Source organism: Amblyomma maculatum, chromosome 10 (assembly GCF_055883805.1).
Source record: "Amblyomma maculatum isolate TAMU_Amacu chromosome 10, ASM5588380v1, whole genome shotgun sequence".
Taxonomy (NCBI): Eukaryota; Metazoa; Arthropoda; class Arachnida; order Ixodida; family Ixodidae; genus Amblyomma; species Amblyomma maculatum.
Genome location: NC_139353.1, coordinates 133,612,956 through 133,636,332, shown reverse-complemented (window position 1 = coordinate 133,636,332; position 23,377 = coordinate 133,612,956). Strand labels below are relative to the sequence as shown.

The 23,377-nt window shown below is 46.8% G+C and overlaps 1 protein-coding gene across 1 annotated transcript in view; it reads right to left on the bottom strand.

Annotated features, from left to right (window-relative positions):
* d4 (double PHD fingers d4) overlaps window positions 1–20,714 on the bottom strand; it is a 62,868-nt gene extending 42,154 nt beyond the window's left edge. Inside the window, exons 1-3 of the mRNA XM_084580480.1 lie at window positions 20,573–20,714; window positions 16,324–16,622; window positions 1,144–1,394 (exon numbers count right to left, since the gene is read on the bottom strand). Of these exons, the coding sequence (XP_084436606.1) occupies window positions 1,144–1,394; window positions 16,324–16,622; window positions 20,573–20,625 (603 nt within the window). The 5' untranslated portion in view covers window positions 20,626–20,714. The remainder of the gene's footprint in view (window positions 1–1,143; window positions 1,395–16,323; window positions 16,623–20,572) is intronic.
* Window positions 20,715–23,377: the final 2,663 nt, after the last annotated feature.

The following is a 23,377-nucleotide window of genomic DNA, read 5'->3' as shown; positions in this document are numbered from 1 at the left end:
CAGACAGAAAAAAAAAACAGATAGCTGCTGCTGCTTAACATCCGCAGGCGTCATAGCCACGTCTGCATCCGCCGCCTTGCCGCCGCACGCAGAGGGTTCGCAACACACGCTGGAGAAAGCATCCGACGTCTGTCTGAAAACGGGCTGAGCTGGCTTGGCGCATGCGTTGCGCGTGCTGAAGGAGAGAGATAGCACGGCAAAAGAATGGGCACACCCACGCAAATGGCTTGCAAATGTCATGTGTTGGCGCGCGGGAAATGACAACTGCAGATGCGTGGCGCTGCCCAGACCAGCCATCACCGAACTGTCCCCTCTCATTCCTTCCGCGCGTGGCTTGAAAACGTCACGCGGCAAACGGCCAAGGGTGATGCGATCATCTTTGGGAAAGGCACACTTTCCAGTGCGTGGTGCGGAGTTCAACACATCGAACGACCGGTGAAATTGAGTTCGATATATGACGCGGATTTCCTATACTTTTACATGGGATTTTCAATGGGATATTTCGTGAGTTCGATATAACCAAAATTCGATATATCCGGGTTCGATATAACCAGGTTCGACTCACGTAGATTGAAAAATATAGTTCCTACGTTATATTCCTTGTACTGCATACTATCCATCCATAAGTTACTAATAAATTTATGATTAGTGGTTTGTTCTCTGTTGTTTCTATAGGCAAATGAGCGATAAGGAAAAAAATTTTGAATAATTTGACATATCAAAAAATGGATCAAACAATTGAAATCAGCATAAAAAGCTGAATAGGAAGGTACACTTTCATGCAGGCAAAATTGCAATTGCAGTGTTCTGCACTCCCCACACATCTGAAAAGGATTGGTTCCTGCTGTTTGCGAATTGGGACTACAGAACCCTTTAGTTCATTGCAATACTTTATGGGTACCTCGAAGCCACCGAACCCATGCATGCCTGAGCCTCTTTCACTCCCTCCCCCCAAATCCATATATCCCAGAAATTTTTCGAGAGGCTGTATGCCGTCATGCTCCTTTCTATAATGCACGGCTGGCAAGAAGGGATGGAAGCCAAGACAAGTGGAGCTCTTCAGCCTCTTCAGAAAGATGTTAGTGTTATCAGAGGCAAAGAGAGGTCAAGACCTGCGGCATGCAGGTATGAAGTGTGTCCTACCTTGGGCTTCTTTTTCTTCTTCCTGGTGTATGTCTCGTCATAGTCCTCCGTATCTGTCTCGGGGTCATCGGGGAAATCTGGGGGAGCCGTGACCTCGAGCAGGGCGGCGGCTGCGGCCGACTCCTGGGTCTCATCTAAGTACCACGACTGGTTGGAGTCCTCTCCTACAACGGCCTTCTCCACGCCAGTGTCCTCCTCTCCAGCCACGGGTCGAGCTGCCACGTTCTCCACCACGCTGATCTGGTGCATGTCTGGACAGAGAAGAAAGAGCAATTCTCTGCACCGTTGCAAGTGGCACAAGTTCACACCGCAGAAGAAAATACAAGATGTGGACTTACTCTCGCTCCTAGAGTACTGCACTAGAGGAGAGCCTCACACGAACATGCTGATGCCCAAGGTGGCCTTAATTATGAATGCTGGGCGGACATGCGGCAGCCTGTGGCGGCCTTGTACGATTGCTGCTGCAATGCTGTTTTGCCAAACTACTGCCATGCTGACTGTTTGCTCGATGCGATGTAATAACGAGGCGGTTCTCTGCAGTGCAAACAATCACGCTTATGCAATGAAATCTTCATAAACATGCTAGTCTTAATCTTTGGAAGAGAACCATTCGAACTGTTGCTCCTATGCTCCCGGTACATGTCAAAAGTCAAAGCTTAGGCAGCGTAACTGTGTGTTGAAACGCTAGAGAAAAGTTGCAAGTACCTTCAGGTGATTGACCTATGCTGCAGCAGCAAAGCTCACGCATTCAGTGTTGCATAGTAGCAAAAGAATGTCAAGGTAATTTCTATGCAAAATATATTCCACGAATGAAAAGATCGCACGAAAGCAAGAAAATGGCTTGAAATTATGCACCAGTTCTACTGTGAAATAGAAACGACTGTCGCACGGAACTAACGAGCTCTGGCCATGCTTTTTAGAAACCAGATTTTTTAGCCATTCCCGAGCACAGCCATTTTCTGCCAACTGGTGTGCCACCACGCGGTCGTTTCCTCGACGACTGCGGTACCTTCGCGCTCGTGCCTGCACAGTAGCCAGGATTAGGTAGCTTCGGGCGCTAAGGAATATTGCCAAAGACATCTTCACCCCACGCCTGTGTTCTAGAGTTTGCTTGCGTTAATGCAGAATTAAGATCGACATGCTGTTCATGGGATTCACGTTAATTATTTTGGTCTTAGCATGTGGCCACACTGCTGCTATTGCAGATTAACAAGCAGTAAAAGCTTGTTAATTCGAACTTCACGGGCACGGGAAAAAAGTTTGAATAATCCGAAGTTCGAATTATCGAATGGCTTCGAAAAAACTACAAGAACCATTTGTATTACAGTAAATGTACCGTATTTAGTCGCGTAACAAACTCACTTGCATAATGAACCCCCCCAGCCCCGATTTGTGCCTACGGATCTAAAAAAAAAAAAAGAGCATCATTCTTTCGTGCGTCCTTCCATTTTGCGCCATCACGGTCCACAAACATTCCTTGCCAGTGCGCCAAAATGCTGTGCAGTGATAACAGCGTGTTCATCTTTTGACTTTAGCTCCAGCAGAGGGGAGGGGGGGAAGCGAACTTGGCAAAGTGCCAGCGCTTGTCCGGTTGTGCAAGCCTCCTTTTCCTTACGTTTGCTTTATCATGCTATGAGCCACTGGGGCGGGCGCCGTCTACTGCCTCTCCAATAATCGGAACGCGCGATAGCAACAAGCGGCTTTTGAAGCGAACGGTGCTAAAAGCTGGCGTCATGATCGCGGCTGGCCCGCATGCTTCCGTTGCCAACTGATGGGTGGAAAAATGAATGCTATCGTCAAAAAAAAAAAAAAAAAAATCACCCATAGTGCCCGTCCGAGACCATAGCCTTTCATGGGCGTTGGCTAGGACCACGCCGACAGTACTTATCTCTATTTCCAAATTAACAGAGTTGGAAATAACGAGTATTTTGTTGTGAGCTACGGAGGGAGCACAGAAGAGAGAGCAGGCAGCCGCCGCCGCGGCCACCGTCCCCTCCCTCCAACGCCACCGGCCGCTGCGCCGGTCATGGCACCATTTAAATTTTACCCACTTTTCCATAGTTTTACCTGGTTCCATCTTCTGTACCCATTATGGACGTGTGCAGCCTCTAATTATGCCTTCCGATCACGGAGGTGTTTCTTTACTTTTTTTTTTTGACGCGTGATGTGCGCTAAGCCGCCCAGACGTGTCGGCACATAGTTCGAATTATCCGTAATTAAACAGACTCGTGTTCGAATTAACAGGCTTTTTTATACACATCTCTATAGAGCTTGGCAGGATCAAAGTAGTGTAGTTCGAATTATCCGAAAATTCGAATTATCGAGGTTCGAATTAACGAGCTTTCACTGTACACTACAGCCGAAAAACCGTTTTTGAACAATTGCAAGCATTGCTCTTGTGTACGACTCCTACATAACTGCACTTACAATGTGCTCTTCCTCCTTTCTGCCAGCCATAGCGAACTTCAACAATTAAGCTACTTTGTCGCCTGCGTGGTGGTGTGCTAGTCACATCAAATTATTGCTGTTCACTCATTTGAGTTGCCGAGCTAACAGCATGCAAGTTATGCTGCGCTTAATTTATCAACACAGCCGCATTACAATTGTTTCTTTTTATGCCTGAAAAACCTATAGGGCTCATCAAACTGTTGCCCCTGCATGTCACGCATGATGCATCCTTTTAAATCCTGCACTAACCTTGATGTAGACACCAAAGAAAGAAACAGCAGCAAAGGAATGCTAGCTTGAGCATAACAACTCTGTTTTCATTTGGTATATGGAGTTCAGCTTCTCAAAGTGGAATCTGCTAGAGGTACGCTGTGTTCCTGAAATTTCGACCAGGTGGGGTTCTTTATCTTGCACTGACATCGCGCACTACACGGACGCCTTTCGCTTCACCTTCATCGAAATGTGGCTGTCGCCAGGATCGAACCCACGTCTTCGTGCTCAGCAGTCAAAGGCCTTAGTCACTGAGCCACCGCTATGGGCCACAACATCGTTTTGCTATTATTTGCAATAGGTCTTCAATAAACTATTTAACAGAGTAGCCAGACCTCACGACTTATGCAGCCAGAAGGCAAGTATGTTTTATTTTAACGCTATTGGTGGGTGTGAAAGCACTGTGCAGCTTTTTGGGTCACCATCATAGCATCAAATGAAATGAAATCATGTTTATTTCGCTGCACCTTAGGAAGATACCGCAAAAAGATAATGTGTTTAACCTTTTCCCATGTGAACTTCTCTCTCAAATACGAAAATAACTGTTTAGATTGCTGGTGGCTGTGCTTACATTCCCGTAAAGGAACGTTAAAAGAAAGGCAAACACAAACCAGTAGTGGCAGAAAAATATGCGTTTTGCATAAGCAAGCTTCACCACGAAGCTCAGTAAGAAAAGCTTTCCCCAAGTGTAAAGTAACAATCATGTTCCTAAGCTGACCAGTCACCGTGTATTTGGCAGACTTTGGCTGGAGATGGAAATTCTTCACTGTCTTTAATAGCATGCCTGCCAACCTGGTGAGACTTGAAAATCTGGAGATTTTTTACTCGCACCAAGAGGGGAAAAATACACTCAGGTATTCTGGTTGACAGCGCTTAGGCACACTGACAGAGGACGGAGGTAGAAAAGACACAGGCAGTGAACTTCAGCTTTACTCCAGAACCACCAAACACTGTATAATATACAGTCAACGACTGATTTTTCGGACACCCAATTTTTCGGACATGCTTGATTATTAGGACTTCTTCCCGGCCCCAGGACATACCTTATAAAGTCAATGTATTGCGCTGCTCAAAATTTCGGACACTCTAAGGAGGACTATTCGATTTTTTGGACATTCTAAGCATCAGCCGGCCAACTGTCACACATTTTGAGCGGTGTCGTCGCCATCTTGTTTGTTTACTTTTTCCTTCGATAGCCTCGAAACCGGTGCAGGCCTTGAGTGCCACTCCTCAGCTAACATGCTGAATCGAGGCCATATTATTTCCCTAGCAGCTTCTGTTTCCGGGACAATGTCGCTGCTCGCCGCCGCAGTGCTTTTTTTTCTTTTTCTTTTAGCGTGATTGCTTCGACTGCCTGTTCCTCTGTGTGTTTGCCGTGCGTTTCACATGCGCTGCCGAGCGTAGCGAGTAGACCTAGCCATGGTCGATGCGAGAACTACGTTGTGTCGCTACTGTGGCTCGCATTTAATTGAATCGACTTCAGTTCTTCAAGAAGCTGTTTCCGGATTTTATACGTTCTTTTTTTTTTCGTGCAACGCAGCAGCGAGAAGGCACTCAACGGAGTCTGTGTTGTGATTCAGTGGTTGGTGGTTGTGGTGTGCCTCGGCAGTGGGAAAACCTACTCTCGATCTGCTTGGAGCACTTAGTACCCTCACCGGTGCGTGGAAGTCTGTAGCACCCACAACAATGCACAATTGCTTCCGCCACGTGGGATTTTTGATGAATGACGAGTCGGCTGCCTTGGACAAGGAGAGCGTCGTCAAGCAGCTGTCCGGCAGTGAGCAGTTCATTCAGGACCTTCGCACTGCTGGTGTCGAAATTTCATCGGCCGTCTCGTTTTCAGAGTTCACGGACGTGGATCACCAGTTGGAACTGTGCACTGAGCTCGTAGATGCAGGAATTATTTGCCAAGTGCTTGTGGAGTCTGAGAGCGACAACGACGATGACTGCAGCAGCGCAGCCGACGCAAGCTGAGCTGATGCAAGCGAAATTCAGGTGGACCTGTTATCACGAAAGCAGAGCGTGGTGCAGAAAAGCATTCATGACTTTTTCCAGCCTCAAAGTGAATAATAGGCAATAAATTTAGGTTTTTTGGCGCACATTTGTTTTCTCGGACTGCCCGATTTTTCGGACATTTTCGTAGTCCGTTGAGAGTTAGAAAAATCGGTCGTCGACTGTATACCCAAGAACAGGTGCCAAAAGGCTGCGATTTTTAAACATACAACAACGAGAAGTGATAACAAGAGTGGAAACAACAAAACTAAAGAAAAAACAAAAAACAAAGATGATGCAGGGAGAGAACATATGGGTATTATATGCAGCGTTTCGGCAGTTCTAGAATAAAGTGGTTAAGTTCATTGTCCGTGTCTTCGTCTTTTTTGTTTCTGCAGCGTCCAAAGGGTCCTTTTCCACAGAACTCGCAGTAGCAGTCTAGCAGACTTCGCCAGCTTCAGAAATTTGAAGGAGTAGTCTTGCTCAAAGCATTGTTCAGACTGACAGCCGTTCACCAACAGATGTCGGAGTGTTTCGCACTGATGAGCGGAATTCGGTTTCAAACCTCCTTTGTTGTCGTGGATATGCTGACATCGCATAGACATGTGCAAAAACGCAAACTGTTCCCCTATTCTCGAAGACACGAAGCATGGAAATGAAAAATATAAGACTGCAAAAAATTCTGACAATACGTTTTGACAGCACCGTGACTTCAAGCACACGAGAATCCTAACTTAACACCCCCCACAGTCAGCCTAGCTAACTCTAACCAAACACACAAGCAGCTGCTACACCAACGTGAAATGCAACCAGTCACAGCTACTTTGGGTGCGGCCCCCAATGGTGATGGCGGCAATCAGTATGATAGAGCTCCCAATTCCACAGTGGCGGTTTCGTAAAAACCATTCTTGCATGGTCAGAGGAAACTTATCAGAAGATACAGAGCACTGTTCGCACAATTGGAAAGTCTGGTAAAACATCAGAAGCTTCCCAGACAAATTGGGAGGGTCGGGAGGGAGAGTCACTACCCCCAATGCGTCAGCTCCCACCACTAGAGTCACTACATAGGCTTTGCTAGAGTTGCGCGAAGGTGCCACATAAGCAACCAAGATGTGCAGCGAAGCCATTCGCCATCTTTGCAGGAGTCGAGCAGTGAGAATAGAAAGCAGTTCAGAAGTGATTATACTTTGTCTGTCCTAATCAAAATATGTAACCCGCCGTCGCTACAGCTTGCGCACAGTATGGCACGCCGTCCCCATGACAGATTACACGATTCAGCTGGAGTGCCCATTGAGTTGGCTTCATACCAGTACATGGTTACTTGGCGGCGAAAGAAAAGGAGCGCGCAACTCTGGCAAAGCATATACAGTCGTGCCCTATTAATCTGACCCCCGTTATTATGGACGACCCGAATTATGGACAGTTTTTCTGGGGACGAAACCTTTTTAATGTATTTATGCCTCGTTAATATGGCAACTCCCTGTCTGGACAATGGACAGGGGAAGAATGCACGCGCCCCACTTGAGCCCATGTATTTTTGTCTCGTTAATATGGACAGTACGAGGGTGCAGCGGTGGCGTAGCGGCAGAACATCCGCCTCGCATGCAAGAGGACCGGGGTTCAAATCCCGGTGCCGCGCAATTCTCCACCGGATAAAAGAAAAAAAAAATCCGCGTGTTGATGGAATTGCATAAACAGGTTTGGGGTGCGACCTGATGCCGGTGAACACCTCCGGCAACGCACTCCCTCACCAGAACAGGAGTTGGCCACCCTGGTGCAGTAATTGGCCACAACCTCCTATGATAAGCTCCATGAAACCCCGGCCCTCAGTCACCAGCGGCTGCGGAACAACTGACCACGGCGGCGGTCAGACCTGTGACGCAGCAGGGGGTGCTAAGAAAGTCCGGCTCTGCTGGACAGGCCGCCATTGGAAACTGACCCTGGCAACGTTTAATGCTAGAACCCTAGCTAGTGAAGCTAGCTTAGCAGTGCTGTTAGAGGAACTAGAGGGCATGACATGGGATGTCATAGGGCTTAGTGAGGTTAGGAGGCCGAATGAGGCATATACTGTACTGAAAGATGGGCATGTACTGTGTTATCGAGGCTTACCAGAGAGGCGACAACTAGGAGTAGGTCTCCTTGTCAATAAGTATATACAGTCGTGCCTCGTTAATATGGACACTTTGGTTCCCGACCAAAACTGTCCATAAAGCGAGTCATCCATAATAACGAGTCATGAATAAAAACAAAAAGTATTTTATTGAGAAAAGAGAATTGTAATTAACGACTGCTTTTGTACATAACGGTGTGCACTGGACTCAAAATTTCACAGAACACCGGCACATTTGAGTGCATTATCCTTGTCATTGTTGTCTTCGAAAAATTGTAGTGCGGCCTGAAGCGACTCGCTTACCATGACACCCATGATGTTGGGCTTTGTGTTGGTCGAACTTTCGAGCACGAACTCCCCACTGGGCGATGAATCAGCGTCTGATTCTCTACTCACCGCCACTTCCAAAATGTGCTCTTCACTGAGGTAAGTAGCCGCTAAGTAGCTGCTTGAGATTCTCCTGAGGCGAGGAAACAGCTGAGCTGTCGATACTAGATAGAGATGGCTTTTGCCGCTTGTATTCACAGATTTCTTCGCAACTACGTTCAGCTCTGTTCTTTTGCGTTTAACTCCCGCCATGCCAAAAGCCAGACTCAAGTTCAGGGCTACAGGCTCCTGATGCTGTGCACTTTTTTGCCTAGTTAACCTTTCTGCCTTTCCGTTTTTCTGATTCTTTCTTTTTTTGCCTTGTACTGTTTCTGTAACAAAGAGAAGGAGTCAAGCTGGCAAGCTGCTATGCAGAGGGCTATCGAACATCCCATCTTCTTGGCGCCGTTTTTATGTGTTCCCATAAAACAAACACTGCAAGCTGAAGTACAGTTTAGAGCGACGGCTAGCCGACTACGAAGAGCTCAGCTCAGACCTTGTCAAGGCCGCATTGTTGACTCAAAGCGGAGCCGACATACGGACCGCCTAGTGTGCATAGTTTGGCCGTTCGACAGCGCAACAAGGACGAAAACCAGGAGCATGAGAGGGAAGCGCGTCCAGGACGGGACGCCCGGTCCTGGTTGCGTGTTCGTACGTCGCCTCTTTTGTCGCTGTACTTTGTGAGCGTGTCTTAACTCTCACCGAAAAGCGTTAACGGCTTCATGGAGCCCACATTGCGCTTTGGGAAAGAAAACTTCAGTTTCCACCGCCACTGTAGGCACTTGTCTTTCTTCCTGTCATTTCTTTTTTACGCTTTTACCGGCCTCGCACGTTCAGCAGAATTTATTGCAACCACATGTTGCTGTTTTCCCGACTGCGGCGGCACTTCGCTGCACCCAGAGGCCTCTTGGTTCCCCCTTTCGGGGTCTTTCTTACGCTGGCCCTCGGTTTGCTGTGTACACTCCTCTCCGCTCTTGCCCCCCCTTCCCCCCCCCCCCCCCCCCCCCCGTTCTTTCCAACCCCACAGGACTCGTTCAGGCATCCCGCCGTATCGGCTGTCGCGTAGGTTCGCGGGCGGCGCGCCCTTCTTTAACTTGCGTTCGGACTACTCTGCTTTTTTTCAAGCACTGTCCATATTAACGAGACAAAAATACATGGGCCCAAGTGGGGCGCGTGCATTCTTCCCCTGTCCATTGTCCGGACAGCGAGTTTCCATATTAACGAGGCATAAATACATTGAAAAGGTTTCGTCCCCAGAAAAACTGTCCATAATTCGGGTCGTCCATATTAACGGGGGTCATATTAACGGGGCACGACTGTAGCGGGTAATATAGATGAATTCTATAGTATTAATGAGAGGGTTGCAGGCATCGTAATTCGGCTTAATAAGCGGTATAAACTGAAGGTTGTACAGGCCTATGCACCTACATATAGTTATGATGACCAGGCAGTTGAAAGCTTCTACGAAGATGTAGAATCGGCAATGCGAAAAGTAAAGACGCAGTATACTGTACTAATGGGCGATTTCAATGCCAAGGTAGGGAAAAAACAGGCAGGAGACAAGGTAGTAGGTGACTATGGCATTGGTTCTAGGAATAGCAGGGGGGAGTTACTAGTTGAGTTTGCAGAGCGCAATAACTTACGAATCATGAATACCTTCTTCAGCAAACGGAAGAACCGGAAATGGACATGGAAAAGTCCTAACGGAGAGACTAAAAATGAAATCGACTTCATAATGTGTTCAACCCCCACCATTATGCAAGATGTAGAGGTAATCGGGAAAGTGCGATGCAGTGACCACAGGATGGTGAGGTCCCGAATTAGCCTAAATCTGAAGAAGGAACGCAACAGATTAGTAAGAAAGAAACCCATCAACGAATTAGCGGTGAGGGGGAGGGCAGAAGAGCTCAGGATCTCGCTACAGAATAGGTTTTCAGCTCTAACTGAGGATGGCGACATTACCCTAGAGGCAAGGAACAATAATTTCAGAGATATCATTACTGAGTGCGCGGTAGAAGTAGGCGGTAGGATAGTTAGAGAGGATACCGGTAAGCTGTCTAAGGAGACGAAAGGTTTGATTAAGAAACGCCAGAGTATGAAAGCTTCCAATCCAACAGACCAGATCGAATTGGCCGAGATATCGAAGCTAATCAATAAGTGCAAGGTGGCCGATATTAGGAAGTATAACATGGAGAAAATTGAGCATGCTGTAAAGAACGGGGGAAGCCTTAAAGCGGTAAAGAAGAAATTGGGCATAGGCAAAAACCAGATGTATGCGATAAGGGACAAGGCGGGCAACGTCATCACTAATATGGAAAAGATAGTCAAAGTAGCCGAGGAGTTCTATACAGATCTCTACAGTTGCCAAAGTAGTCAGGACCGTAATGAGATAGGCGGTAGGGAAAAACAGTCAGACGTTCCACCAGTGACGAAGGACGAGGTCAAGAAAGCACTAGAAACTATGAAAAGGGGGAAATCAGCTGGAGAGGATCAGATAACTACAGATTTGCTGAAGGACGGGGGGGATATCGTGCTAGAAAACCTGGCCACCCTGTATACGCAGTGCCTGGTGTCATCGACGGTACCGGAACCATGGAAGAATGCAAACATTACCCTCATTCACAAGAAAGGGGACTCTAAGGACCTTAAAAATTACAGACCAATCAGCTTACTGTCTGTTACGTATAAGGTATTTACTAAGGTAATCGCTAATAGAATCAGGACAACCTTAGACTGCAATCAAGCAAAGGATCAAGCAGGGTTTCGGAAACGGTACTCTACTATCGATCATATCCATACCATCAATCAGGTGATAGAAAAATGCTCGGAATATAACCAGCCCTTATACATAGCATTCATTGATTACGAAAAAGCATTTGACTCAGTTGAAACCTCGGCGGTGATGCAGGCATTGCGAAATCAGGGGGTAGACGAGCCACACGTGAAAGTGCTGGAAGATATATATAGCGGCTGCACAGCAACCATAGTTCTGCATAAAGAAAGTAACAAAATTCCCATAAAGAGAGGTGTTAGGCAAGGAGACACAATCTCCCCAGTACTATTCACAGCTTGTTTAGAGGAAGTATTCAGAGACTTGGAATGGGAGCAGTTAGGGATAAGGGTAGATGGAGAATATCTCAGTAATCTGCGATTTGCTGATGACATTGCCTTGCTAAGCAACTCGGGGGATGAACTGCAAATAATGATTGATGACCTAGACAGGAAAAGTAGAAAGGTAGGCTTGAAAATATGCAGAAGACTAAGGTAATGTTCAACAGCCTCGGGAAGGAACAGCAGTTTAGATTAGGTAGCGAAATACTGGAAGTAGTAGGCGAATAGGTCTACTTAGGACAGGTAGTAACCGCAGACCCGGACCACGAAAAGGAAATAACAAGAAGAATACGATTGGGATGGAGCGCATTTGGCAAGCACTCGCAGATTATGACTAGCAGCTTACCGGTATCGCTCAAGAGGAAAGTATACAACAGTTGCCTCTTGCCTGTACTCACCTATGGGGCTGAAACGTGGAGGCTAACCAAGAGAGTTCTACTTAAGTTGAGGACAACCCAGAGGGCTATGGAACGAAAAATGGTAGGGGTAACATTAAGAGATAGAAAGCGTGCAGAGTGGGTCAGAGAAATAACTCAAGTTACCGACATTCTAGTAGAAATTAAGAAGAAGAAATGGACATGGGCAGGACATGTAGTGCGAAGAGAGGATAACCGATGGTCGCTGAGGGTAACAAACTGGATTCCAAGGGAAGGAAAGCGTAGCAGGGGGAGGCAGAAAGTTAGGTGGGCGGATGAGATTAAGAAGTTCGCAGGGGTCAAGTGGATGCAGCTAGCACAGAACCGGGTTAAGTGGAGAAATATGGGAGAGGCCTTCGCCCTGCAGTGGGTATAATCAGGCTGATGATGATGATGAATATGGACAGTGCGTGAAAAAAAAGCAGAGGAGTCTGAACGCAAGTTAAAGAAGGGTGCGCCGCCCGTGAACCTACGCGACAGCCGATACGGCGGGATGCCTGAATGAGTCCTGTGGGGTTGCAAAGAACCAAAGCGGGCGTGTCACCGTTCTAAGGGAGGGGGAGCGCAAGAGCGGAGAAGAACGTACACAGCAAACCGAGGGTCAGCGTAAGAATGACACCGGAAAGGGGGAACCAGATTTCTGGGTGCAGCGAAAGTGCCGCCGCAGTCGGGAAAACGCCAACATGTGGTTGCAATAAATTCTGCTGAACGTGAACAGACAGGCCAGTAAAAGCGTAAGAAAGAAATGACAGGAAGAAAGACAAGTGCCTTCAGTAGCGGTGGGAACTGAAGTTTTCTTTCCCAAAGCTCAATGTGTGTTCCATGAAGCCGTTAACGCTTTTCGATGAGACCTAAGACACACTCACAAAGTAGAGCGACAAAAGAAAGGCGACGTACGAACTTGCAACCGGGACCGGGTGTCCCGTCCTGGATGCGCTTCCCTCTCATGCTCCTGGTTTTCATCCCTGTTGCGCTGCCGAACTGCCAAACTATGCACCCCCTAGGTGGTCCCCGTATGTCGACTTCGCTTTGAGTCAACGATGCGGCCTTGACAAGGCCTAAGCTCTTCGTAGTCGGCTATCCGTCGTTCTACACTGTACTTCAGCTTGCAGTGTTTGTTTTATGGGAACACATAAAAACGATGCCAAGAAGATGGGATGTTCGATAGCCCTCTGCATAGCAGCTTGCCAACTTGACTCCCTTGCTTCCTTACAGAAACAGTACAAAGCAAAAAAAGAAAGAATCAGAAGAATGAAAAGGCAGACAGGTTAACTAGGCAAAAAAGTGCACAGCATCAGGAGCCTGTAACCCTCAACTTGAGTCTGGCTTTTGGCATGGCGGGAGTTAAATGCAAAAGAATAGAGCTGAATGCAGGCGCGAAGGAATCTGTGAATATAAGCGGCAAGCCATCTCAGTCAATCCAAGCTGCGAGGGACTAGTATCGACAGCTCAGCTGTTTCCTCGCCTCAGGAGAATCTGAGGCCATTTTGGAAGTGGCGGTGAGTAGAGAATCAGACGCTGATTCATCGGCCAGTGAGGAGTTCGTGCTCGAAAGTTCGACCAACACAAAGCCCAACATCACGGGTGTCATGGTAAGCGAGTCACTTCAGACTGCACTACAATTTTTCGAAGACAACAATGACAAGGATAATGCACTCAAAACTGCCAGTGTTCTGTGAAATTTTGAGTCCAATGTGCACCGTTATGTACAAAAGCAGTCGTTAATTACAGTTCTCTTTTCTCAATAAAATCCTTTTTGTTTTTATTCATGACTCGTTATTATGGATGACTCGCTTCATGGACAGTGTTGGTCGGAAACCAAAATGTACATATTAATGAGGCACGACTGTATAGTAACTATTGGCCTCGAGATCGAGCAGAGTCGCCACCTTGCGGCTCAGCGGCCAAACCTACTCAGTGTGGATGCGTTTTCCCGTCCCGTGCCAGCCCGCAGTGATTTAGGCGCGTGCATGCGGCGTGTACATGAGTATTTTGTTTGTTTCGTGGTTCCGGTGTGGTTTTGCTTACCTATATGCCTCTTGCAAAAGAAATATGAACAGGCTATTACCCCACACTCCATTGAAAACAAATACATGTCCGTAACGAGTGTCATGCTGGATAAGGACATCATAAAGTTAAATTGGTTCACAGGAAGGGAAAGGCGCAGTAACTGTCACACTTGCTCTGTGGACACCAGAACCGCGCCGTAAGGGAAGGGAGGGAGGTGGGAATGAAAGTGGAAAGAGAGAAAGAGGAGCCGTAGTGGAGGGCTACGGAGTAATTTCGACCACCTGGGGATCTTTAAAGTGTGCTGACATCGCACAGCACACGGACGGCACTTCGTTTCGCCTCCATCGAAACGCCGCCGCCGCGGTCGGGTTCGAACCCGGGAACTCCGGCACAGTAGTCGGGCGTCTTACCACTGCACCACCGGGTTTTCGGCGCTTGAGATCCTTTGACACGCGGTGCCTCAAATGAAGTGGTACTGTCGTTAGCGCCATATCAAAGCAATGCAGGGCGCTGCCGTCAACAAAAGTTAATGCAAACACTCAGAAATCGCATATTCCCGTTTCTGTTTGGAATACCGCAGATACTGAAACATTTGCCACCACAGACTGCCTCATAGCAGAATGCAGTTTGAACAGGCCACTCTATGCCTGCTATGCCTTCTGTATGCACGATAAAGTTGTGCGAGTACTTTTTTTTTTTTGCTTTTAAACCTCTGTCGCGGTATCTCAGTGGTAAGGGTGCTCGACGGATGATTTTGAGAACGGGGGATTCAATCACAACCGTTTTGAAAAGCGCTCCTTTGCTGTGTGATTTGACTGCACATTAAACAATCTCACGTGGTGAATGTGGTGGTAATAATGAAAAAAAAAAAAAAAGAAAAAAAAACGAAACCAGCATCTGCAATCATCCATCATAGCTGATGCGCTTTCATGCGACCCCGTGCCAATATGCTTTTTTGTTTGTTTGTTTTTTTGCTGTTGAAGGCTTCTGAGCATCCGTAACAGTGGTAGTGAGCACATCTTGCGTTAGGGAAATGTTCGAATGTTTGGGAACATCTTCCCTGCACCTAATTGTTCCACTAAATATCAGAAAATACACCTAGATCAATGTACTTCACTGGTAGCCCATTATAATTCGTTTTCGTCTAAGTGCTGTCTTCCGAGCAAACTCATCGTTTCTGACAAGGGGAGTAAAACAGCTTCATGCGGGCTTAATTATCAGTGTTTAGTTTGGGAATAAATACATCTTTATAGTCGCATGATAAGATGACCTCCATTTCTTTCGGAATAGTTTTATATCCGGCACCTGTTTTGGAATTAACCCTAATATTTTACTTCGCATACAATTTAGCCACTGCTCAACAATTAGTGATAAACAAATCTACAGCATTTAAAGTTGCTTGCCAGAACATGACAGTGCCCATGCGCAGTTTACGATGATGTCTTCGAAGCGAGTGATTCGTAGCTTGCACTTTAAAGTTACTGAAAATTAATCGCTGATTATCGTAAATTTTGTAAAGTGTGTAAAAGTTCTCGCACATGGTGAAATTTATTGGCATTGCAAAACAAAATAATTACACTCTAATTTACCATTATATATCAACATCACACACAAAAGAAATCCCTTATATTTTCCTCGGTTTCAGGAAACCATTTACAGTTAGTGGCGCATGCAGTAATACACTATCACATTCTATGACAGTGGCCGCAAAAAGCATCCACGTCTTTGTGAGCTCGGCAAATTCAATACACTCAGTGCTGTACATGTGAACAATCAGCTTTCCTGTGCGGCGAGGTTTCCTGTAAAGTGTCGGCGTGATCTTATTTTTGGGGAATACTTGTGTGTGGTTGTCTAGCCAGAGTTGATGTGCACTCAGTCTAAAGCAACTCGCCATGCAGTACGTTGTCAGTGCTACATTTAACCTGCTTAATCTTTGACTCAAGCACGATATAATGAACCAGGCTTTCTCGATTCATTCTAAAGTACTGCAGGTCAGAGCATGAATCTTGTATCTGCGTGGGCTTGACACTAAATTCGCCTGTCTCACTCGCATGAGACACGCGCACACTGTTTAAAAGTCGATAAGAAAAACAAAGCTGTCATTAAGCAGGCCCAAGTATTAGGCGCGTGAGCGTGGTACAGCGCAAGAAGCGTGCAAAGTAAATCTAGAAGACTTGTGGTTGCATGCCTTGTTTTCCTAAAATCTGCGCTTCTTCTGCTGCATTGGCAAAATCCTTGGATTTTTTTCTGCAACATTGCAGAAATACTGCAGAAGACACGTTTTCACCGCCAACAAACCCGCCGTAGACTCAGAAGCAGACCTACGCCATGTGCATTTCTGCGAGCGCCGCCGGCTGCCGATCCACACTACCGGAGCGACGGTGGCGCCACCTCTAGGTCGATCTCGCGGCGAATACCTAGGACCAGTGGAAATCAACTACTGGGCTGCTAACCCACCTGCATCCCCATAGTCAGGTGGCTGGTGCTCCCGCAGACGGGTGGCGCCCAGGTAGCGGTCGTTCATGAGGTACTGGCGCCGCCGCTTGCGCCACCGCCGCGCTGGGTAGGAGTAGAGCTGTCCTTCCGTGTGGCCTGGCATGCGCTGCCAGCGTGCCATCCAAAGGGCACAGTCGCTCTGGGCCACGCCCGTCTGGGCATCCAGGAAGGGCAGCCGCAGCCGGCGCTCCACCACCAGTCGCGTGTTGCACACTGATGAGCTCTCGGTCGCATCCTTGTATGCTGGCTCACTCAGGAATCTGCACAGCATGCCACACACAGTGGGGGACAAAAACGGTGTGGTGAATGCTACCCACCGGAATGCAAGAACTTGCCACACAAGCAGCTTCATGTGGAAGTTAATATTTGGTGATGACTCCCAAAATGCACTAGTATTCCTTTACAAGACTACATTACTACAATGGGACAGACAGTAGGTGAGTCCAACAAAGAAAGACTTACCACTCCACATAAGTATAGTGAGATGTATGTTGAAAAGTAAAAAAAAAAAAAAAAAAAGTTACGGGGAGTACTAAAGTCACCTTACGTGCAGCAAAGCGAAAGCCTTTTGGTTGCCTTACTGCAATCCTTGGAATACCCCTGATTCCTTGAGAGAGAAAGAAAGAATTTCTCTCTCTCTCTGGAAAGAGACTGCGGAACACAATCGCACTGTCATCATCAATTGTCACTATCATCATCACTATGACTATTTTTCTTAAAGGAGTATAGGCACCAATTTTTGAAGCGTCGGAAGGAATACGATTGCTTTCCGTGTTATACAGAGATGCCCCCCAAGCAATCCCAACCTCGCACGTTGCCGCGAAGATATTTTAATTTGATTTTAAAAACAAGCCAGGCAAGTACTCCGTTTTTCAAAACCCACTGACAGTGACATCTCTGTGACGAAAACATGTACAGAGGTAAACAACATGACGTCATCAAACAACTGCGACGTGGAGTCGGCAAAGCAAAGAGCAGTGACGACACATGGCCGGACTCTAAAAGCGGCGGCGCTGCCAACGGTTCCGGCCGTGCCCTGAGAAAGTTCCACGATTCTACTCGCTTTACTCAATGGCTTCTTTGTTGATGCATGTTACAATTACTTCACCGGTGTACATATGGAAACTGCCTGCTATACTTGGGCCCTAACAGCATATATGCCTTTGCAAGTGCAGGGCTTTCGGCAACGGTGCCTCTCGATGGCTCGCCGGGAACGAACTGCACCACTCAACGCCTATCCTAGATGTCTCTAGCCCTAGGTGGTTTCACATCGATGCGCCAGCGAACGGCGCTTCGGAAAGGGCTAACACTGGCATAAACATCGAACTTTAGTGCCGCTTTACTTGCAAGCCCATCTCGTAAAATATTTTCTTGCTTTGCACGACGCCTTCAGCAGCAGAGCTAGCAGACGTCAGGAGCGTCGCACTGGACAGCAGCTGTAGGAAAAAAGTTTGCTTGTATCGCTGTAATTACTTCTACCAAGACCTTAGTATTGGCTGAACAATCCTCGCAATTTAATCATGATTGATAGTCCTTTGTACAAATAGTTATGTAAGCGAATGAAGAGCTATCCGCGATAGCTATATTACCGATAGCGGAGGTTGTGAATGAGGCCGCTATGTCTTGGGAGCCGATCGCGGCGGCCACAGCTTTACGCACCAAGACTGCCTTGACTGCGCCAGATGGCGCCACATGCTTGGACGGCGGCACGCAGGCCTGCCGTGTCGAAACCAATCAGCGTGTGAGTAGGCGTGAGCACGGAAGCTATCGGGAGAGGTTACGGGTTACGGTGGCTGATCGCGCCATTCTATAATTCTATGTCAAAACATTTTTTTTTTTAACCCCAGCTTGACTTGGCCAGCTTGGCCAACCGGAATGAGAAAGCAGCATCTTCACGGAATCAGTTCCTTTGTCCAACATGTCCTACCAGTTGGCATTTCCTGCGCGTCAAACCACCAAGCTTTCGTGGCTGCTGTTGATTCCTGTTTCGTCGCTTGAGTCGCAGGTGAGCAGGTCGGAATCAAAATGCTCGGCAATATCGGTAACGTCTGCGCTATCGGGCGAAACAACGTCGCAGTACTAATTATGCTACGCTGAAGTGCTCCTCGACGACAATATTTTCTTGCACGTGCGACCGCAAGCAGACGAAAAACGCGACCCGAATGCATCATCAGATTCCGTGTTTACGCTATCATCAACCTTGCCTGTAGAGGGCGCTCGTGTGGCGTTCTCGTATCTTTGACGTCATCGCGCGCTGGTGCTGGGAGAGATCGAAACCGAAACTGGCCCTGATAAATGCACTGATAATAAATTAATTGAGTCGTGCTGGGGCTTTCTGGGTTGCAGCCCCGTTTTGGACCACTGTGGATCGATTAAAGCAAAAATACCAGAACAGTAAATGTATGTATCTATACTCCTTTAAAGTTAGACAGAACCCCACCGATACCTCGTGCAATCTTGTGGACACATCTCGTGGACAGATCTCACCCATGCCAATTTCGTCATGTGCCAAGTAAAGATTTTGCGTTAAAAAAAGTGCCCATCTAAGCCTCTTCTCTTGCCGCATTGTAACCATGGCGAAACCGTTGACGCCACAGTGCTTTCACATCTATACACTGGTTGAAGGAGGTTATAGCCCGGCTAATTCTGTTTAGCTTCGTAATTTTAAACAATTTTGATCATTCCTGATTTTGATCCATTACTACTCGCCACAGTGGCATAGCGGTCAAGGTACTTGACTACTTACCGGATGACCTGGGTTCAATACCAGCCACTGTGGCTGTATTTGTTAAGGCAAACTCTGCATGCAACTAAGTCCCCCGCAACGCAATTCTCTTTCTCCTTTTCTCACCTCAGTTCTATGACACATTTCCATTTCAAATTTCCACATAGCAAGGAAAGGATGGCGAGCCTGCCTGCAGTGGATGCGTTTCTCTCATGACAGTGAGAATGCTCACAAATGTGCCAAGTTAAACAGGTACCTCCTTTCACACACTGACAACAGTCAAGCATAGATGTGTTTGCATCACTAACTATGGGCACACAATAACCCACTGCATACAAGTCATGACTAACAGTGAAGCCTGTTCTAAGCGTGGCACTGTTGGGTATAGCAGTGACGAATGAAGGAATAATGGCCACTTGGGACCTGCCATCAGAGATTATGCAGTTTGTGAAGTTGATCCACTCTACAATCCAATGTCCTATAGGATTGTTGCACTGCTATGACCCTTAGCTGGTGAGTAAGAATGAGCGATTTGTGGTGACGGGGTCAAGGTAAGCACATGCTCACTGAAAGGACACATAGATTGCCTCTTGGGAGGAAAAAATGTCCAAGTATTTTTCAATGCTGTCGTCACATTGCTGTAAACACAACCACACGAGAGGAGATACAAACAATACTTCCTGGCTGAACACTACAAGTTTGGAAATTACTTTTTGAGTTCAATATTAGAGGCACAGCTCATGCAGTAGTATGAACATGCTTGTTGCTCACTTTTCAAGCCTTTATCGCACCCTTGCCAGTTAACCTACTATTCATTTTGAAGAAAATGATGAGTGGGAGGACTGTGCGCACAGTTTTCAGAATTTTAATAATATCGCGCGAGCATCGACTGCCCGTAACTATTGCACCAGAAGACGAGTGAAAGGGAAGAAAAACACGAGGTGGCAAGGGCATGGCATCGCTGCACTTGGAAATGAAGCTCGCGGAAGCCTATGCAACTTGAGGGCAAACGCAAAAGTGACAAAGGACCAAGCAAAAAGACGTCACAGGCAAAAAGACGTCACGGGTCCCTTCCTTGGTCCTTTGTCTCTATTTTGCGCTGCTCCACAAAATGTACTACTGCCAACTCCGTTACGCGTCTCCTTAACGAGACGACGCGGCGGCCAGTTAACACCACGACCATAGAGGAGGTCGTGGTTAACACATGCCATGCTCGATATTCGCCTGCTGTCCGAGCTGTCGTGTTTACGTAGCATCGAGGTGTGCGCGAACACAGCCGTATACGCCAAAAACTACAATGAAGCGACAATAACGTGACGCGCTTCTCCTTCGAAGGCAAAATGGGCGATCTGCAGCATTCAACCAAGCCGTGACAACAGCGAGCGCCCGGCACCGCGTACGCACTTTAACCGGCTATCATCGACGAGCACGCAAGACGCGCCAAGCATAACAGAATATGAAAGACAATTAATGCTGTGTACTCACGCTTTTAGCCGGTTTAAAGCCGCCTGATTTATCTTCAGGGGACCGAGCGCCATATTAGCGTCTTTGATCCGCAGGCAGGCAGCAGTTTTGTTGGTTGGAAGACCTAGGACCCTAGTTTTGAGGAACTGCCAACCTGACGGTAGCCGACGCACGATCTTGTGTACTGCGCATGCGCGAGAGCCAGGTGGAGGCAGTGGTGAGGAGAATATTTTTCTCGCTCAGAGCAGACACAGAAAATCAGCTGAAGGCGTAAGACTCGTAGAAGTAATAAAAAAAAAATAATCGAATTATTGACCGCTTCTGGATCGCTGCACTTCATAAGACCTGAAGAATTTGAGCTGAAGCTAGTCATGCTAGTCACTCTTTGAAGCGGAGTTTCCCTGCTAGCATGAGCAAAAAGCGGTGCTATTGGCTTATTTTAGCCGATCCTTGATCCTTGCTCTCGAAAGCATTTGCAGTACACAAAAAAAATTGCATCTATCCTTGATCTGTAGCCCTTTAGAGAAAGGCCGGCGTTGCTGCGACCCGGTTGGAATAAGCTAGAAGCTTGGTGCAACCGGGTGAAAATAAGCAAACCGTTATTGCAACCCATGGATTGGCTTGGCTTTGTTTATTATTTTCGGATTGGGGTTTTTGCAGGAAAGCCCAAGGCAGATCACGTGTCGTGTGTTTGTAAACGACGTTTGGAATGTGTGGTCGTGTGAATCGCGATTTTTGCGTCGTGCACATTTCGTGCCTCAGTGCTCATCTTGCAGTTTCTTCATGGATTACGTTAGTAACGACAGAGGCGATAAACGCAGTAGAGGCTTCGTGCATCCACGGAAGTTGAAAGAGTGCTCCTACCTGCGGACCCCGTCGGTCTCTCCGTTTATTCTGCAACAAATCATATTTGCGTGTTGCTTCACGAACAGGGCGTCTTGGATTTATTTTTGAAGCATGAATGGTGCACAGTGTGGCATACTAGAAACCAAGAGCGTATGTAAAAGGCCTGTGTATGGGGATCGTGATTTGGTTTGTGCTGCCATGGAAGAAGAATATTCTCAACGTGTAGGTGGTCTTGGCTTTCGTTTTGAAGGTTGCGGTGTTTATGTAATCACCGTATGTGATCGCTTGGCTGATTCTGGAAGGGTGTTTATGTGCTCTTTCTTTTGCAATGCCGGGCACTCCAGATAAAACGGGTCTTTTCGAAGCTGCGAGCAGTTTTCCCAAAACTGCCTTAGCGAAAGGACACTTCTATTTCGCGTTATTCACGAAGTGTGCGCGTTCGCGTAGTGTACAAGAGTGTGTAAAAAGTATTTAGCATTCACCCGTTCCTACGTTCCCTGAATCGCGCAGGGTATAGGCACTAAGATGGAGCCGAAATGGTGCCTTTCGCCCTCAATATATCCCAGTATTAACTTCGAAAAAAATATCGAGCAGGTTCGGTACTCGATTTTCTTTTACCGCTTTTCCCAAGTTGCGTCGCCTGTCTGCACGCATTTTTCACGTTGCCCGCATTCTGCTGAAGCTGCCTGAATTGAACAAACCTCTATCCACTAGTTTGATCCAAGGCTTTCTGACCGACCGCTCGCGGTTTGTTACTGCTAATACCCAGTCCTCTTTTTCAAAGTTTTCTTTCGGCTATGTGTTCCACAAAGCACTGTCCCTTACTCTTAGCGATCTCCCTTCAGTAACTTCTACCAGCCACATTTTAGTTGATGACTGTGTACTTCGCTGCTCTGTAACCAACTCGTCCGACGCTTCTGCCTTATATCTATATTTAATTTGCATACAATAGTGATGTGCTATGTGGCCTCCGTCCCTGAGAAGCTTTAAACTGTTGATTTCTTCTCACCACTGCCAAAACAACACATCCTACTTACAAAATTAACACTAGTACTACTTTTTCAAAGAATTCGTTTAAGTACCTTGGTGTTCACCTCACTAATGGCTTAACATTGTCTTGCCTTGTAAGCCATGTAACTAATTACTCTAATAGAACTGTTGGATACCTCTATCGTAACCTACCCATAGCTGGCACCTTCTTGTGTAAAATTACTAGATTACAAAATCCTTGTGTGATCACAACTTTAATATACCAATCATATAGTTGATCCACACTACTGTAACTTTACTGAACCTTATGAGCCTGTTCAAAACCATGCCACCAGTTTCATTCCCTCGAATACTCCTTCAGCATCTCTGCCATGAAATCTCTGTTACAGTCTCTGTTCTCGTCACTGTACTTCATGCCCCTGCCTTTATCACAAGCTTTTCATACAAGACCTCATGGCAGTCGTCTCGGCTAACCTGTGTATAGAACACCTCGCACAGGTCATCGTAAAAGTGGCGTTTCACCGCATGCCCGCACAACTACATTTCATGAGTCATTCTTCGCAAGCACTGTTCACAACTGGAATCATCCCTCATCAGGGATCCTGTAAGCTTCAATACTGCCATCGAAAAACCTGCCTAATCATAGCCATGTATACCACTAACCTGTCGCCATTTATCACTGTGCACAAGCCCATTCCTTCTGTAAAGTCTTGCATTAGGACCTCTGAGGTATCAATAAACACATAAATAAAAGCATGGTTGATAAAGATTCCTTACAATATGGGAACTGTGATTATGTTCGGCAGGAATATATATATATATGTAACTGGATCATGTTGAACGGTGTTAAGCTTGAGCTTGGCACAATTGTCTTTCCTGTGATATTGAACTTAGAAATTAGGATACTGAGTGATAACACTGACATGGTGGCTTGCCTTTTGAACTTAGAATGAACTTAGAATTTAGAATTTGATTGCAGTATTCCTTTCT